The sequence below is a fragment of the Condylostylus longicornis genome, unplaced genomic scaffold (assembly GCF_029603195.1).
Source record: "Condylostylus longicornis isolate FDR11 unplaced genomic scaffold, ASM2960319v2 ptg000020l, whole genome shotgun sequence".
Lineage (NCBI taxonomy): Eukaryota > Metazoa > Arthropoda > Insecta > Diptera > Dolichopodidae > Condylostylus > Condylostylus longicornis.
In genome coordinates, this window is record NW_026577989.1 from 2,690,285 (window position 1) to 2,710,792 (window position 20,508).

General features: G+C 22.8%; 1 protein-coding gene across 1 annotated transcript; it reads right to left on the reverse strand.

The window, feature by feature from the left end:
- Positions 1 to 1,415: 1,415 nt before the first annotated feature.
- On the reverse strand, positions 1,416 to 5,755 carry LOC129606681 (SET domain-containing protein SmydA-8). The gene is made up of 4 exons (XM_055517114.1): positions 5,395 to 5,755; positions 2,203 to 3,325; positions 1,768 to 1,952; positions 1,416 to 1,663 (listed from the first exon to the last, which is right to left on the reverse strand). Exons 1-4 carry the CDS (start codon positions 5,539 to 5,541, stop codon positions 1,535 to 1,537), a joined length of 1,584 nt encoding a protein of 527 aa, XP_055373089.1. The 5' UTR covers positions 5,542 to 5,755; the 3' UTR covers positions 1,416 to 1,534.
- Between the last annotated feature and the right edge of the window lie 14,753 nt (positions 5,756 to 20,508).

Genomic DNA, 20,508 nt, shown 5'->3' on the forward strand with positions numbered 1-20,508 from the left:
AATAATTTCATTTTAATGATATTTTTTTTTCATGAAAATTAAAAATAATAAAAAAGTAACACTAAAAAAATTGAAAAACTTCAAGGATACATTATTTTTTCCTATTTAAAAAAAATTGCATATATTTAGGCGACTAAATTTAATAATGAATTTTACAAATTCATTTAGCAATGTACAAACCGGTTATGGTTATTGATTTAAAGTGAATTGGAATGTCACAGTTGGTACCTTCATTTAATTAATTTAATTAATACTGAATACAATGCTTTAATTTTATACAAATATTTTTGATAAATAATAACATACCATATATTTTAGATAATTCGAAAATTATAGTTAAATTAAAAAAAAAAAAACAAATCTAGGTTAACCTACAAATATGGTTGAGTCAACATTTAAAAAGGTTTTTTAAAGGATTGGCTCATATATTCTAATGAAAAAATTGAAAGTAGACGAATCATGTTAAAATTATATTATGAGGAAGTAATTTTAAAATTACAAACTGCAGATTTCAAATATTCGAATATAAAAATTAAAAAGCAAAAAAAAAAAATTCAAGGATTCTTTTGAACCACTCCTTTGTGTTTTTTTCTTCTTTCAAATTACTTAGAAATGGTTTGGAAATTTAAAAAAAATATATATAAATTACAATATACGCCTTTTTAAAACTCATTTACTACAAAATATTTCAAATTATTTTATTTTTTTGCTTCTTTATTGTCCTAGTTATATTATGTTTTAGTATACTGTGTACATAAAGTACACAAGCCTTTTTATGTACATAATATTTTTAAGGAATTTGAATAAATTATAAATTATTGCCTTATTTATGAGTTAGTAGTTTTAACTATAATCTTTAGACGTTTAATCATTCATGTTTAAATTAATTATAATCGCTAATAGGTATTATATACATATATACGTACATATATGTACTCATAAATAAATGTGAAATACATGAAATCATTAAGTTGTAGTATAGAATTAAATTTTCGAATATTTGAAAAAATATATGAATATAAAATGTAAGTAAATTAAAATTTTAAAAATTTGATTCGAAATTTAAGGCTTAATATTTTCATGTATATGCATGTAAAAAGTATTTTTGTAAGAACTTTCCTACGTGTACAAGGAACCGGCATATGGTAAATTTAATTTTAACATATGCATTTATATTTAATTTTGCTAAAATATTTTTTATAATTCTGAGATCGTAAAATGCAGTCTGGACGTAGCTAGAATTCTGTAGCTTTCTATATTATTGTATACGTACTTCAATTATAGTTCCGAAAATAAGTATGAAAATAAAGAGAATAATAGTAAAATTACTATAATGAATAATAGTAATTTTACTATTATTCTCTTATTTAATTAAACTGCTAAAAATTATAAACAGTCTTTTTTCTGAATTATTTTGTTATAAATTTAATAGAAACTTTTAGAAAACAAAACTATTTTTAAATTCAATCATAAATAAATCAAAACTTTACGTTATAATATAAAATAATTTGGTATTGTGGAAATAATTTAAAATTTACTCATTCATTTCTATTGATTTTGATAAATTTTCCACTTTGTTTTGTAACATGTCGACTAGTTCTGGCTGAACTTTTAATATATTGACAGCTTCTTGAAGAAGAGCCATTGATTCCATTAATTTCTCCTGAAAATAAATTTTTCCAAATAATAAAAATTTAAAAATTTTGTTAATGAATATGTTATGCATTTTGACAGACGACCATATCTAAATATATTTTTAAAACTGACCTGAGTATCTTCTTTCGTAATCAGGCCCTCATTAAATTCATTTTTAGTTTGAAGTGCCATTATTTCTTGCAAATCTAATAACAATAATCCTCTAAAATTACTTAAACCAGGATCAAAAATATCTGCAATATCTAAGAGTTCCATGCATAAATCTATTTTACGTTTAACAGCGGCACTATTCAATTCTAAAATATTTAAAAATAAAAAAACATTTTTTTATGTTAACTGAAAAATTGATTGGGTTTAGGTAGTTTCACTGCATCAGTGATAAAGTAAAGATATCCTTGAGTTCCATGCCACAGCAGTTTTTGAATCCGATTGAGCTAATAAACATTGTTGAACTCAAAGCATCTTTAATGTTAAAAATTAACAAACTTTTACTGTAATGTACTTTTAATTATATTATACTCATTATAGACAAAATCATATCCTTACCATGAAGTAGAAATTTTTCAACATTTCCATATAGCTGAGTGAGAGCATATTTAATTTGCAATATATGAGTATTTTTTTCATGGAGAGTATCTTGATATTTTACAATAAATTCTTCAAAATCTTTTGGTGATTTTTTATCTAAATTTTCGATTTCTTTTTGTATTGCTGTATTGCCCCATGCTATTTGTTTAGCTGGAATTTGATGTGGACACAATTCACATTTCCATGGGGCATTTTTATCAGATGTATTAGTTGAGATAATTTTACCCACTTTACATTTAGAACATAAAATTGCTCCACAATATGTACCAAGTTCTGTTGGATCCATACATCTTTTACATGTACAATCAAAACATTTAGCTTGTCTTAAATGTTCTTGCCTTAATAATGTACTCTTTAATGGTTGAGTATATGATGTACATATTGTACCACCTTTTGGTATATCTACAGTAGCCAAAAATATGATATTCAAATCATCATCAAAAATATGTTTTGTATTTGGTACACAATCATGTGAAATCATTGCTGAAGATGGATACAAGGCACGAATTTTTATATTATTTTTTGGTTGTCTAATTTCAAAAGAATTTGTATCTAATATTGCAGCAGTTTTTAATATTTCATTTTCATCTGAATCTTGTAAATTTAATATTGTTTTAACAAATGTTACTAAATTTGATTTTAATATTTTATATAGTGGTGTATTTATTCTTTCTTCTAAATGATCTTGTAAAGATGTGAATTGTTTATATCCATTTGGATTTAATTTTTTCATCATTATACATCTTAATGGTAAAATTGTACAATATGCTGATTCTTTTTTTGGTGTTTTTGATGCTGTTATAGTACTTATAAATTTCTTTTCATGCATAACTTTACATTCTTCTATGTGTTGTGGTGATTTTTCACATTGCGGTCCACATAATGGCCATGTACATTTTGAGCATTTATAAAAATCATTTAAATTTAATGGTATCGGTAATATTTTATGACAACCTAAACACATTGGATATGAAGTAATTTTTGGACCATAAATTAATGGTGACTCTCTTAAAATGACATCACCCTGTTTGATATCTTTTGTTGCTCTTAGATAACGTCCCAAAACTGGATCAGATGATATCTAAAATGAAATTATTATTTAATTATTTTTAAGAATATTCTTGATTTTTTTTATTAAATTATATATTTTATATATTGTCTATAATCCGATATTATTTAATTATATAAAAAGCAAAGAGAAAAATCTTGCACAAACGTCTTTTTCTTAATGCATCAAAATGAAATATGTACATAATGTATAATTGGACACGATATTTTTTAATAGAAAATTTTTCAAAAATTCAAAATTCTTACCATTTGCAATATGATTAATTGATTTACATGAATTCTTGACTAAGCTACAAATATTTTGTCTTGTATGACTATTTATCAAATTTAATAATAAAATGTTTGCAAAATATAAAAATTTCAAATAATGCAATTAAATTGAAATTATTTAGAAAGGGTATTCCCATCAATCTACATATATACCATAAATAAAATTATAAATGGTATAAAATTAGTGCATCTATACAAGTATAATGGGTTGTGTGCCGTTTTTATTTGCTCATTTTTTGAATTAATGCCAAAAAAACAAATTTCATTGGATTTGCTTGCATTTTACCTAATTTATTGCCATAAATTTGAATAGAAAGTGAAACTATTGGGATGAATGATAAAAAAGAAATAATCAAAATAAATAAACGTTAAACGCAAGTTGCCGCAATATTATAAGATAAACTGCTTTCGATCATATGAAATTTGAAAATGTATGTATATATGTAAATTGACTTGACTTTCCCAGAGATCGGAATACTAATAATACTGTAATAATGAAATATTCAGCTTATAAATGCCAATTGCTGAATTGTGTATTTATACGGTTATATTACAATTCCGATTCAGAGTGTTTTCCTATTTTAATTCACAATGTTCCGTTTCATTTCTTTTGTTTCATTTATTATACATATTTCAATTTGAGTATGTATAATTAAATATCAATAATTCAAATTTCAATAATAATGTCCGAAATGTATGATAAATTTAAAAGCGTTACTTTTTTTTTATTCTAAAACACGGAAATTTAGAACCAAGATCATGTTAAACATTATTTTTCTAAATTTTGGAACCTCTAGTTCCTCCAAATTGTAATGTTATTGAATGTATTTAACTTGAAATTCGCTTTCATGTAATTCCAACATATATCCATTCCAGCATATATCCATTTTAGTATGTGTGCGTGTAGCTTACAAAATTTCTCAACGAATTACTTATTTAAAAAATATTAAAGAATTTGCTAAAAACATTGTTTTCTCAGAATATTATATAATTCATTTTTTGTTAATTTTTTTCTACTTTGAAATATCCCAAAGTTGCAAGTATTTTGTATAATGACTCTAAATGCATACTTTGTAAATTACACACAAGTAATAAAGAATGAATGGCAATTGCATTTCTTTTTTCCTTTTGATAAATTAGCTCTAAAATTTATTTATAAACTTTGTTAAAGTTAATTGTTTTTAATTTGCATGATATTTTCTATTTAATTAATTAGTCGCAAAATTTATTGTCCTAAAAATTTTTGCTTTAATTGAGAAAATATTCAAATATTAAAAAGTTCTAATTTTTATATTTAATTTTAATTATAAATTTAAGTAATTGATCATCATTATTAAAAATATATATATGTAATATGTATGTGTATTTTGTTTTAATTGAATTAATTTAATTAAAACAACTTGTTTACTTAATTTTGCCGTTTTATGAATTTTTAAAATGTCAGAATAAGAAATAATTAGAATATACACACATATGTCTGAATTGTCAAAACTGTCATATGTTCCAATTGAAGGTGTTGAGTTGAATGAACAGAAATTCGAATAATCTAATTAAAAGTTAAAATATTCTTAATTGCCAAAAATTTAAATGTTTCTTTTATTACTTTAAAAATTAATTTTTGTTTCTGTAAAAAATTAAAATTAAAATTACCTCTTCGCAGTTCTATACTTAATTTTGTTTATCTAAATTTAATATTGATAAATAGCCAAAACAATAATGTTAATGACATTGGAAATTATTATTGTACTTGGCAGTACTTGCATATAATATAATATAATAATAAAGTTATTGATAAAAATGTCAAAAACTAACCTCAAAACATTTACAATTATTTTTATGCTCTTTTTTCCAATGAATTTTTTGATGTTCTTTACCACAATATACAACATTTTTACATCCACCACATTTTAAACTCGCTTTAACACCACATACCGGACAATTTGTTAAATTATTTGCCATGACTTTTTTTTTATTCTTAAATATTAAAATTATCGAATTTTTATAAAAAAACGAAAATCAATTGTAAAATTACAATGAAAAATAAAACTTTTTTCTAATAATTGTTGCGCAACTATTGAAAAAATCTTGAATAAGATAAAAAAAAAAAAACAAAATTACTTAATGCCGTGTAAAAAGTAAAATTGAAAATATACGAGAATTGCCTGTTGCACGATTTTCACATCACCAACGAAATAAAAGATCTAAGTAAATTTTAAATTAAAGATCTCTCTGATCATCTAATATAAACAGTTTTTCGAATTTTCTTTACGCATATGTACATACGCTTATGTTTTACTTTTGTGCTTTTCCAAAAAAAAGAAAACAAATAAAGAAAAAAAAGAGTAAACTTAGAAGAGAACTTTTCAAATTTAAAATTAATTTTATCTTTGCTTTATTTTTCAATTTATTTATTTATATATATATAATGTAATGTATAATGTAAACTAAACATTTTGTTTTCGGAAAATATTCGAAATTTTCGAAAATAGAAAATCATACAATTTTTAAGATTTTATGAAAATAGAATTACCAGATTTTTTTAAAAGCTGAAAAAAATGCAAGAATAAGTAAATTTTGGCTTAATATGAAGATGAAGCAGAAAATTTGATTGGGTTAATCAATTACATATGTACGTATAAAAGAATCAATTTCAGTTTATGATTTCGTAATGAGGCAATATACCAGACAAAGCCTTTTAAATCAATTTTGCAAAGGAGATCGGAACACTTAATTAAAGTAACCTTATGTGGTACCCAAAAATTCTAATAGATTATATGTAGATCAGAATGAAATAAATTAATGCTGATTGTTTTTTGTCGAAGACAATGTGATTACAAATATTTTTTATAGAATAATGTAAGGAAAGTTGCACTTCAAACTAAAATTCAAAAATTTGTTATATGAAGATTTTCGTAGTTTACAAAATTTTTAGCCTGGCAGCCGGATTAAAAAAATTCACCACATACAAGTATAACAAGGTGAGTAAATATTATTTGAATTATAAACATAATTAATGTTTGCTTTTTAAAACTTATTGTTTGCAAATATTGAACTGCAACAGTACGTTATTATAATAAAGACACTTACCGATTGCAATGGAGATTTTTTGACGGCACCAAATTTCCCATATTAAGCTTTCGATGGGAACGCACTTTCCATGATAGTAATGTATAATTTAACTAATTTTAGCGAGATTAAAGTCAGTTTGTGTGTTGACGCGTCTATATCAAGTTCGACTGGTCTGATTTTTATTAAAATTTTTATTGTATGAGTTTACTTTAATTAATTGACGGATCGATATAAAAAAAATAACTATTAAGCTGTTTGGGTACCTAAATTATTACTTGAAAACTAATGAACGGTGCTTTAATAATTAGAAAGTGTTTAAAACTTTTTTGTTGCGAAGTAAATGGGCTTCTTAAGGTGCATTCGCTCAATTTTAACTAAACCTTCTTTAATTAAGCTTTGAATGTTAAATTTAATTAAAATTTTTAAAATTAAAATTACATTTTATAATATAATATTTTTAAAAGGTTATAAATTTTTTGGAATTTACAAGTTGACAAAAATTTGTCGTCATGAAAACGCGAAAAACTAAAATCTTTATAATCGAAATGGTTTTTTTTTTCTTTGTCAAGGTTAATAATTTAATTATAAGAAGTGAATAGAAGGGGAGTAGAACGTGCTCTAACATTATTCAACTTGAGAAGCATTACTAATCAGAAACATAATAATTAACACCATTTAAACACAATGTACACATTACACATTATTGTCCTTGAGCATTTTCAATTTTTTTTGTTGTTTTTCTTCACATGACAACACAGAATTGTCAAGGATAATAATTAAAATAAACTAAACGGTATTTATAGTGATTTGCATGTTTAAATGAAAAAAAAAATAATGAATTTTACTTTTAAAATCATTAAATGACCATCCTAAAAATTACATTCTAATTACACAAGTTCCCAATTTTGTTAATTGAATTTTAAATTTTCACTTCAAAACAAAAAAAAATTAAAAAATTCTAAGAAAAGAAACGTTATAACATTCTTGTAAATATGGAAAATTATGATCTTTTTTGAAAATTTAATAGAAATAGTGGATTACTTTAACAACATTAATAATTTGTGTTATATTTTACTATGATTTGTACATGCAAATAGTGTTCGAGGAACTACTCATGCAAATTAAAATCGTTTCTTTTAAAATAATTCACATTTTTTCCAAGAAACGAGCCTAGGTGACATCACATTTTAATAATTTAAAAAAAAAATTTAATCTTTTAATCTCTTTCCAACAATTTATTCAAACGAACATCCAAATAGTTAAGTGAGACAAAAGCAGGGTTTGCCTGAATATGGTAAGAGACTATACCAAAATAATGAGAGCAGAACAAAATGATACAATGGAAGAGTTTTACAATAATTACTTACCCAATAACATAATTTGCTATATTTTAGAAAACTAATATCAATGTTTCTGCAAGGATCGAATTCATCAAGAAAAGTAGGTAAATGGAGAAATAGAATAACCACTGAATACAGTCTTTTAAGAAGAGCAAACCGATTCTGGATGGTCTTATGAATATTCTGCCACCAATTTTAAAAACATCTGAAAGCTGAAGTAAGAATTTTAAAACTGAAGTAAGAATATTCAGACAAGCACGATGGACTTCGTTTTCATTGTCATTTTTATATAAAACTGAAAAGAACTGTTACGGCCATTAAACAGGAATGTTCAACTTCATTTTCATTCTCTTGCTGTTTCGAAGACGAAAAACATATACGAGAGAAATTATATATATCTTTAGTGATATGTGTCTTTACTTTCATATAGCCATGGTGATATTCCAAAATTCATATTTAAAAGATTTCTATTTAAGGAACATATAGTTGATGATTAATTGCTACATCTTTTTCATCAAACAAAATGTAAGAAGTATTCTGTTTTCAGTACCGGGGGAAAATCGTCTTTTAAACTTCTTTCGAGGTGCAATATAGAAGAAGCGGAATGGAGAGTTTTGTAGGCAAATTACAACATCAGAGAACAACATCGTACTAATAATAATGCTTAAAACAAACATAAGTAGTATGCAATAAAAGTTAAATTTTTAGAGACAATAGAGTAGTTCTCTATTGAAAGGAAAGAAATTTCATAATGAGACAAAACGACCATTAGCCTTATGTAATAAAAGTAGCGGTCCCAGATAGGATTTACCTCAGATGAGGTAACAACTAGGCGAATTTGGCAACATGAAAATAAAGGTAAGTCTTGTAATATTAGAAAGTACAATCAAGCCTTAATCACCAAAAAAATACCCGTCTAAAAGTGGACAGAAGGAAAGAGAAAGAGAAAAAAGTTATGGCGAATTTAAAGATCCTTTTCTTAAAAAACACTAAAACATTACAGAATATATGTATGTGCAGTTTGTAAAAAATTTAAGTGAGTCTGACATAAGCGGTTCGAATGAATAATAAACAGCTAGCAAGATTGGTGTTATCGAAAAGCAGCAACACAAAACTTTGAATCATAAAGTTCATATATAGGAAATTCAAAACACTAAAAAATACCGGCACAGTGCTTGAGCAACAACATAATGTTAGAAAAAATGAGGAAATAGTTAGGTGTTACACCAAAATTCTGAATAGTGTTACTACTTTCTTATATGCAATACTCATAAAACAGGTTTTTTTCAACATGCCAAAATTTTAATTAAAAAAAATTAGAATTTCATTAACCATTTCTTGTAACTGAAAATTAAATTAAAAATTTTTTTTCTTCAAATATTTTATTTTAAATCTCTTGCCTAAGAAAAGAAAAAAAAATAATTTTTTAAAATATATTTTTTATTTTTTTTCTTACATATTATTTCAAAAATCTATGAAAAAATCGAAAATCGTCCGTTATGTAAATTTCCCTGTTGGGTCAGTAAACTGAATTCCGGTTGACATAAATTTGCCTTGGACATGAAAAGTGGTTGCTGGTAAAAACAATGACAAAAAAAAAAACGAAACACTACAAAAAACTATTTTAATTTTTGTATTCCTATTATTCTTATTGTTATTATTTTTAAAAAAAATTCCTTTTATAAGTATAAGGACATTTAAAAGGACATGCATTTATAATTTATACATATGTATGAAGGTAAATGAATGCTTATATGTTAAAATTTAATAATACTTGTAAAATATATGAAAGTCGAAAGAAAAATACACTAAAACATTTTTATATCAAAGGAAATAAACATTAAGGAAAAGTTTCATATGAAGAAAAATTAATATCATTGTAATACAAATATACATACACATACACAACAAATATGTTGTATGCATGTAATAATGTATAAGTTATTTTAATGAAAAACAACTAGCCAATACATTTACAAATGTAATTTTCTGACTTTAAATTAAAATGTAATTTTAGAATAAGCCTGATGTGTAACGAAAGGGTCAGCACATATGCATGTAAAATCAAATTTAAGAAATTACGTTAGAATCCTTAAACCTTGTATTGGCTGGTAAACATTTTCATTTTATTATAGAATTATACTCGATACAACTATTAATATTAAAATATGTAATATTATTATTGCAATATATTACAACATATAAGTGGTTCAAATGTTTGTCATATGATGTTAACGAAATCATTGAAAATTTGGTTATAATGCATTATAAAATGCATGTAGATTAATGATTTTCTTCTTGAGATTATAAAATATTGAGATTAAATTAAATGATTCTTCTTATTAAATAAATAAAATGACTCAAACACATCAAAATAAATACAATTGCTCAAACTGAGATTAATACTTTGTCGGCTCTTAAAGGTCACCTTCGAATTGATATATTATCAGACCAAGTTGCTACTGGTTTGCTGGGTAGCGGATTAGCTCCCGGTTGCTTTATTTTTTATACGGTAATGAGGTGAGGTCTATTAGTTGGCATATGGAGTGCTGGTCTGGTGGCTAATTGCATCACGAACAAAAAACTGTGTAATCGAGCAAAAGAAATTGAAAAGGGTGAAGCGAATGGCATGTTTAAGAATGACTGGTGTAGACGTACTACGCCTAATTTGGTGTAAAGATTATTCCTGGCCAAGCAATTGGAACTCTTAAAATTAAGTGAGCGCTCAGAGTAGGATTTTGAAGGATATGGGATATGTGCTAGGCGACATTGGAGGGTGTTTTACATGGTGGAGGAGACAAGCGAAGCACCCCATGTAGCTTATGTATGTCAGAAGATTTTTTTTTTGCATAAGTAAGTGAACATTTTAAACATTGAAATTAATTTAATTAAATTGCTAACTTCTTATTAAATTTTAGTAAATTTTTTAGTAAATTTTGGGAGCTTGTTTTTTTTCGTATAACTAATTATTTTTAAGCATCATTTCATTATTCTTATTTAAAATTAAATTTCCGAATGTCCTTGATTTCATTTCAAAAATATAATGAAAATACCTAATTATTCTACATATACAAAAAAAGAAAAAAAAAAAAGTGTTACGATTGCAAAGAAAAAATTCCATATAGCCATCATCATCAATATCATCACCATCATCATTATCATTACAATAATCATTATTAAAATTTTTTGTTACTTTATTATATGAGGTCTCCCCCTCCCACTCTTGATCTATATATTAAAAATTTATTCTAAAGTAACTTATTTCATACCATTTAATTAAAACAACTATTTTTCACCAAAAAATTAACCATTTTACGTATTATAACAGTAGTACGTACAAATTATACATACATGTATACATATTTACTACAAGTGTATATGTACATCCTGTGGGTTAAATTTTATTAAAATGAAAAATAATAGTACACACAATTTCTGTTACAATCATCGCATATAACACTTTTATTTTATTTTGTTTTTTCTTTAGTTTTGCTTTTTTTCTCGATAAAAAAAAATTTCGCGTGTTGATTTTTCTTTGATATTTTTGTTAACATTCTTAAATTTCTATTTCGCATAAAAAATAGAAAAGCACAAAAATTTATAAATTTATATTATTTGTTAGGTTACATATATTTAAATATATATTATACAAAATATTAAACATACCTACAAAATATATACATATATATGCGTACATTATATAAGAATAATAAAAAAAGGAAAAAAAAACTTTGTTTTATATACACTTATTTAATATACTCCTAAAAGTATGTTATTTCATATAATTCGAGTTCCGTACATTTAAAAACAAAATGTACTCTAAAATAATTTTTAATAAAAATTATATAATAAAAATAATAAATAGTGTTTTCGAGTAATTATGTACGTATTGTATAAATTGAAAATAAATTTATGGTTCTACAGCGCAAGAAATTTGATTTCTTTCTTTAAAGAGTGTTCAAATTGGAATTGGTTTAATGAGAACACTAAAGCGTACCTACATCTCAATTTAAACCGTAGTAGAGGAAATCTTAAAAGTTACTTGTGGGCATGGTACTATGCTTTGACTACCTGTTTGTAATGTAAAGTTGTCTACATTACTAATAGCCATAAAAGCGGTTTTCCAACCAATATAAAAAAGATCGCTAGATTCGTGACGGTTGTAACAAGTCACTTGCTAGTATTAAATTAATACTCAAATTAGTGACTTAAACTGGTACTATTTATAGTACGAAACGCAGAATCACAAGGAAGGAGGAGAATTGGAAAGGGCTTTTCATATGAATTTCACTGTGAGTATTCTGCCTTAGCTGAGACAAATGGAAATAGCATGGCAATGACCTCTTTTTGGTCAATTAATAAAAGTTGTCGGGATGGTTAATTAATCTTAGTAAGCAAAGTACATATATATATAATTATACGTAAAATACATTAAACGGCAACACTTTTAAAGAAACAAAAAGGCATATTTATTTTGTTTTATAACAATAAAACATTGCCTACACGATTTTCTTGTTAACAAATAGAAGAATCTTTAATTCAACTAAATTCATAAATATAAAAGACAACAACAACAACAATGAAAACTAAAACAAAAAGCAAAAGTCCTTATTATACAACGTTATAATGGTCAGCTTGCAATAAAAATTACGAAAAATGTAGGTAATATTTTTTTTTCTACTCTGTTTTTTTTTTTTTTTTATTATATAAACCAAAAAATAACAGAACAAAAATTCATTTTTCGGACTTCAAAAAAAAAAAAAATCAAAAAATATAAAAAAAAACAAAATAAATTTTAATTCAAAACATTTTTGTTATGTGTGCACGTGTATGTATCAAAGTATTTTACATATTATTTTTTTTATATAGGACAAAAGTAGCCTCACACTATGCAATATTCGTTTTACCGCTATAATATAATTATTTTTAATTTTTTTTTTTTTTTTGCTTATTTTATTTTATTTTTACTAAATCACCGTTAAAAATTGCGGTACATTAGTTATATACAAATTTCTATACTGTGTATGGATGTATGTTATTTATGTTTGTATTTGCAAGTAACTGTACTTACATACATACAAAAATAATATTTTAAAATACAAAACAAAAATTTACCATTTCTGTTATTCTTTAAAGTATACCAATACTTGGTAAACTAGTAAAAATGAAAAGCATAAAAAAAATCATAACAAATAGCACAATAAAAATAGTAAAAAAAAAAAGAATAATAACAAAAAATAAATATATTATGGTCTCTCTCAAGGAAAACACTAGTCCAAGAGTAAGGACTTTTTCACCAAATATAAAATAAAACAAAAAGAAATAAAAAGAATATAGAATTTTTTATAAAAGAATTGAAAAATATTATAAAAATTTCAGCCGACCGCCGTCTATTGCTATTTGCATAACTTATTAGAAAAAAAAAACAAGAACGAGAAGAAATTAGAAAAGAAAAATTCCATTATTCTCAATTCAATTGTTGTATTTTTCTAATATTTTACTTTTTTGTTATTTATTTTTATTTTTTTCTTGTTATTATTATTCTTTATTTCTTGTCTCAAAAATTGTGCATTTGTATGCGTAAAAACTATACCTTTTAATTCAAAGAAAATAATATTAAGGTATTATATTGTTGTTTTCTTTTCTCTTTCTATGCTCTTCTCTCTCTCTTCTGTTAATTTAAGATATTATATTAAAAGTACAAATATATATAAATGCAGAAATGTATGTATGTAAATATTTTTAATTAATTTTATAAAATTAGCATATTCTATTAGTATTAGTTTTAGTCTCCTTTTTGTATACCGACAAAAGTAATGGTCATTTTATTGTTTTCGATTAACTCTCAAAATGGAATAGTGTAAAAAGAATTGAGAGTGCAAAAAGAAATTTAATAAAATATTATATTTTGAGAGAAAATTATAATTTAATATTAAAAGGATGTTATAATGGATCTTTTACAGTTTTCTTTATAGTATTTTTAATTTTTTAGCATATTAAAGAGTAAAATTTTACTTTATCATTTCATTTGTTTTTATTTTACAAAATTCTCATTCTCCAAGTAAAATAATCCTATGCATAGTAGGTAATATTGTATAATTTTATTTTACTCTTTTGAGAGCAATTGTTTCTTAGCATTTCTTTTGAGTTTCTTTCGGAAAAATAGAGTAACGAAACACGATTGAAAAATTGAAAATACAAATTTAAAAGACCTACTTTTTTTTGGAAAAAAATTTTATAGATTACAATTCAAACTTTATATACAATATGTATTAAAATTGTAAATACAATATACAATTGTATTAAAAGGAGAAAAACAAAAAAAAAAATAAATAATATAGAATAAAATATATATATATATAATTTTTATTTTGAATTGGAATTTCTTGACGCTAGTACAACAGGTATTTTATATTACGATTTTTATACAATATTAAAGAGAATCATAATTACACTTAACTCATTTAGTTTCCATATAGAGTAACTGTAAAAATTAGAAATTATTTTATACAAGAAATTAGTCCTAAATATCTTAAATTATTTGAAATATTACAAAGTAATATGATTTAAATCGAAAGGGGTTTAAAATCAATTTAATAAATAACACAAATTTTATATAATATACATTATATATACTTCATTATTTTCGAGACGAATATGTCATTCTATTCTCAAATAGAGTGGAGTGTATGATAAAGCGTCTATTATTAAAGATATTTACTTTTATACAAATATATCTGAAATGTTTGGTAGCGTGTACAGTAACTGTTCAGTATTGGATTTTTTTTTTGAGCTTGACTCACAGCAGCATATCTAGCTTAAGAAATACAGAATAAGCTGTGAAATAAAGCATAGGTTTTTTACACCTAGGCTATAATTTTAGTGGATAGCAGTATAACACTTAAAACACTTGTCATCATATAATCAAAATTTCTCATTTGTATAGATACATATGTGAATATATACCAACGCAATTAAAAACATGAAACTGTTATATTTACCCTTTACTTAAATAAAAGCATAAAACGGAATATTGCAAAATTTCATTTCACACCATCAAAAGAGAAACAAAAAAAAAATATCAAAATAGAAAATAAAATCATATAGAAAACCCAAAACAAAATATTCTACTAAAGTTCTTTTAAAAATTTAAAACAAAAATTTCTTTTTCTTATTCATAACTTTGCTAATTTCTCATTTCTTTTTTCATATGTACTTGTATTTGAACATTAAAAGGATAATATGAGTCGAGTATAAAATAAAATAGAGATTTTTTACTCTCATTTATTTTTCATATACGAGATTTTTTTTTACTACTCCTTCTACCATTTTTTTTTTTCGATTTATTTTTCTTTTTTTTTGTTTATTTTATTTATTTCATTTGTTTTTACATGCCATTTCATATGCCAAGACATTGGATAAATACACAACATACCGTCACGAAAATTCACAATGAGAAAACTTTAGACCAGGCTACTTTATTAGGTGTATAAGAGGTTCTTTAAAACTATTTCAAAAAAGAGAAAAAAAATCCATTTCACCCAACAAATACGAGTGTAACAATTACAAAAATAAAAAAATAAAAACTAATAAAAAAAAAAAAAAGAATAGGCGAAACAAAAAAAAAAATCAAAAATTTTCATGAGGATTTTCCCTTATTTTTTTTTTCCTATTTTTTTTGTATTTAGAACATATTTTTCTTTAAAACAAAAGTGTATAAAAGAAATGGTAATAAGAAAAAAAAAATCGCCTTTAGTTTAGATTGTTACGTGGTCGGTGTTGCATAAATTAATTATTAAAGCACAAACTTGGTGTAGTGATACGCGATTGAAACAAAAATTTATTCTTAAACTAGAAAAAAAATTTATATTTTTTTTACAAAATATCAAATATAACAGAATTTAATTGTTAATAAAAAATTAATATTTCTTCCAAATAATTTGAATAATTTTTAAAAAGTATTTTCCAAATACAATTTCTTAAATTTCTTCCAAGAAAATATTTGAATTAATTACTTATTTTATATGTGAAAAAGAAAATTATTTGAAATATAATTTAAATGATTTTTATTACAAAAAAAAATTTATATTTAAAATTTTAAAAATATAATATTGAAATTAAGAAGGAAAAAAATTAATTGTGAAAAATTTTAATAAAAATTATTGTAATTTATTAAGTGCTATAAATTTAATTTTTAATTATTAATATAGTGTATATGTATATACATATATAAATATATACTGTATATATTATAAATCCAAAATTACAACCTTATTTAAGTGAAAATAATTAATTATTAAAATAAATAATATTAACAAACAAAAACAAAAATATTTAAATAAGAAAATTAAATGGAAAAAAAAAAAAATTCATCCCATAAGTATGCAATTTTTTTTTAGTAATTATTTTTTTTTTCTTTTATTAAAATATTATTAAACAATAATGTATGGGCTACTAAAGGTTTATCATAAACTACACTATTTTCATATATACATACTTATATGTGTGTACATTTACGTTATATCAATTTTGGCTATTATATTATACATATATACAAATAAATTGAAAATATACTATGCAAATTTTTAGGCATACAATATATTTATATGTATATATATGTTATGTATGTATGCATGTATTTTATTGAATAAATTGCAATAGTTATTATTATAATCACATATGTATATATATATATGTGGTAGTAAATTAAATTCTAAATTTAAAAATTTAAAAAATAAAATGAAAAAAAAATAAAAAACTGAGTAAAATAACAAGCCTTATAGTAAAAAAAAAATATTTGACAATGGACAAAAATTTTTATTTTATTTATTTTGTAATAAAATTTCAAAAAATTCGAAATAATACTTTTAAAGTGTGGGTGAATACACGTGTATCAGAAATTAATTTGTATTTTTGTGGTTTTAAGAAAATATGATTAATTTGGAAAAGCGAATTTTGAATAAATTAAGTTTAAATTTTAGATTTTTTTTTTTCGTGAAAATTATAAATTTGTAGACTTAATTGAGATACATTAAATTCTTCTTTAATGCTCCTAAACAAAGATTTATATAATATGTGTATACATAAAATTTAAAATATTTTTTTATTGTCCAGTAAATATGTTTATTAAATTTCTATTTGTATCCGATACTATATTGTTGTTTACGACAATAAGGCATAGTAAAAGTACACAATTTCATGATTTTATTTCAATAATTTGTTAATTTGTAAAGCAGTAGGTCAATTTATCATAAAATCGTAATATTTGAATATTCAAATTCCTTGTATTTAAATCAGTAATTCAGCTATAAATTTAGTTCAATTCGAAGTGTATCTAGACAGAATCCTAGAGTGAATTAGAGGTTGACATCCCTTCAAAAATTTGGATAAATTTAAATTAATATTATTAAAATAAGTTCTCTTAATTAATATCATATTTGGACTGGATTTTGTTGAAATAACAAATTCTTTCTTGGGTTCAGTATTTTGTCTTATTGCCTTAGATATTATATTCTGCAATGACTAATACGAGTATGTATTCAATTTTATAAAAATTCTGAAATATTATTTACGAACTATAAAAATTTTGATGAAAATTTGCAAAAATTGCAAAAAAAAAAATTACTTAATTAATTTTATGCAATTTCTTTTAACTAAGGGCTCGTCCCCGTTTTGTTTTAAAGCAATTGTTGTAAAAAAAATAAATTCAAGTATTTTTCATATTTACTTTATATTATACTCTGTATAATTTTATAAAAAAATATTTATATAGACATTTTATATAAGAAAATCAAATCAACAACAAAAAAAAAAAATAAAAATAATAGCGATTATGTAAAATTTTGATATTAAAATTTTCTAATGATTTGATTACATTTTCATTCAATGTGTACCTTAATATTTTACATTCACATATTAAATTTTCTTTTTTTTCCATTACAAGTACTTTATACCTACATATGTACTTATGTATATATGAAATTCATTTGCTCTTATCAAACCTTGATCAAAAATAAAAAACAAAAAAAAAAAAAAATATTAAATTTCGTGCGAAGCAACATAATTTTTTTTTTCTCCTTTTTATTTTATTATAAAAATATACAAAATATTTTATATTTTGTGAAAATTCACGCAAATAATTCTAATACAATACAATTATTCTATATTAGAATATGCAACAGTGATATTTTTAAATTTAGTTTTTAAGTTGAAGCCTTGTGATATGCAATTGTCAGTATATATGTGATGATATGTCAGATAACAATAAAATGGGGGAAAAAAATGAAATTTTGAAAGTTTTAAAATATAAACATATTCATACTAAATGCACATATACATATACATATGTTCAAATGTATAAAAATATTTTAATTTTTTACTAATATTTTTTACCAATCTCGTATATTAAATTTGGATTTTGATCCTTATCGTAATTTGAACAAACAACTGTAAACAAATAATTGAAAAATAAATAAATAAAAAAAAATTGATTAAATTAAAATTTAAAAAATAAGAAATTAAAATAAGGAATTCTGTGTTTAATTATAACAAAAAAAAAACCAATAATTTAAAAAAAAATATTAAAATTTAAAAATCAATTAATGGACTACATAACCATTGCACAAAAAACAAGGATTAATACCATAAATTTAAGGATTTCTTTTATATATTTAAATAGTTTTTAGAAATTCTTTCCATCAAACTTCCACGCTATTAAATATAAAAGTAATTTGTCAAAGAATTTTCTATACTTTTGTAACTAAGTGCATTTTTTGTTGTTTTTTTCTTGTGGAAATTTTAAAAGTATTTTTAGAGGCAATAAAAAGTTTAAAGATTTATTATTCTAAACTGATAAAAAAAAAATTTTAAACTAAAAATAAAAATAATAGTTTTAAGTTTTAAAAATTAAAATATAAAAGAATTTTTTTTTCTTTTGCAAAATTTTCTTCTGAAAGAAAAAGAAATTTACAAAAGGAATAATTTAAACGAAAAAAAAAAACACATGGATAATAAAATTTATAATTGTAAATAAGGTAAAAAATTTATTGTATATTAATTTCAAATTTTGATTTTATTTTCATCCTTTAAAGTAAGTTAATTTTAAATTTTTTAGTATACATTAATGTTAAATTTTTATGGTCATCGGTGACAGAACAAAATATCGAAATCAAAAAATGTTATTCTTGCCGTACAAAATATTAAGAGGACATACAAAAAAAAACGAAAATGTGTGTTGTTGTTATAGTTGTATTTGGAATACAAACTAAAAATTAACTAAAATTATTTAAAAAATTTAAAAAATATTTAAAAAATTTTAAATTTGCAAATTACAATTGGAATTTTTTAAATTATTATTTAGGATTATTAATTAGGATTAGATAAGTGTAGGAATATTTATTGCATATTTTTAGTACTATTATACTTATACAAAATTTGCATTACTGTAAAACACCGTTTACACATCCAATAAAGTTTAATTATTAAAATTGGCAACAATAAAATTGGATGAGAAATTCTGTTTACACATAAAACAATATTTCATCAAATCTGGTTCACATCGAAGTATATCCATAGTAAATAGCAATATAAGAGTGATTTATTTAAAAAATAAAATGAGTGAAAAATAAATAATTTAAAATCAGAGAAAAAGTAAATAATTTAAAATCAAAAGAAAAATATTTTACCCTATTATGCAAGGACTCGTTTTAATAGATTCAATTAAATTTTCGCCCACTAAGTAGCATTTTTTTTTTGAGCCATTTTCAACAATTTTAAACTAAATATAAAAAACTTTAAAAATACAAATTTCACAATAAACAACTGATCGTTGCGCTTTTAACAAAATAAAATCTATCCATCCAAATTTTATTTTTTTTAATTCTGTCCAAAAATTTAATAAGAATTGGACAAGACTCTATTTTTCTCATAGGATTTTGCTTGATTTTATTGATTGTTTACATATCAAATTTTCATCAAATTTCCATCTAATCAAGGAAAATCGTCAAACTTTGCTGATTTGTAAACGCTGTGTAAGAGTAATTATTATAAACGTATTGCATAGTTTTAGGATTATTTATTACACCAAATTTAATATATGTAGCTTAAATCAATATTGGGGTATGAGTTATCGATGACTATAATTTAGTGAATTGGAATTATAATTGATGGTATTAAAAAGAAATATTTCAAATATGCTAGATTTAGAGGTATTAAATTTATTGGCTGAAGAGTACATTTAAACTTTTAAATTCCAAATTAACTATTATTATAGTTAAGAATTAAGTTATAAAACTAGTTTTAAATTTCTAAAACTGTTATACAGTTTTATTTTTAGTTTTAATTTTAGTTTTTAACAATTTTATAGTTTAAATTGAATTATAAAAATTTTGTACAATTAAAAATATTTTATTTTATTTCATTCTTCTTGTTTTCGTCCTGTTGTTTCAATTAATTTTTTATTTATTTATTCCATATTTTAATTTTTAACAATAAATTAAACTGGATATACTTTTGTGCC

What these genes read in the sequence shown, in the direction of transcription:
- LOC129606681 (XM_055517114.1), bottom strand. Translation starts at nt 5,541, where the DNA reads ATGGCAAATAATTTAACAAATTGTCCGGTATGTGGTGTTAAAGCGAGT. An exon ending in ATAATTGTAAATGTTTTGAG is followed by an intron (nt 3,326 to 5,394) that starts GTTAGTTTTTGA and finishes ATTTCATTTTAG; the next exon opens with ATATCATCTGATCCAGTTTT. An exon ending in TTACGAAAGAAGATACTCAG is followed by an intron (nt 1,664 to 1,767) that starts GTCAGTTTTAAA and finishes ATTTATTTTCAG; the next exon opens with GAGAAATTAATGGAATCAAT.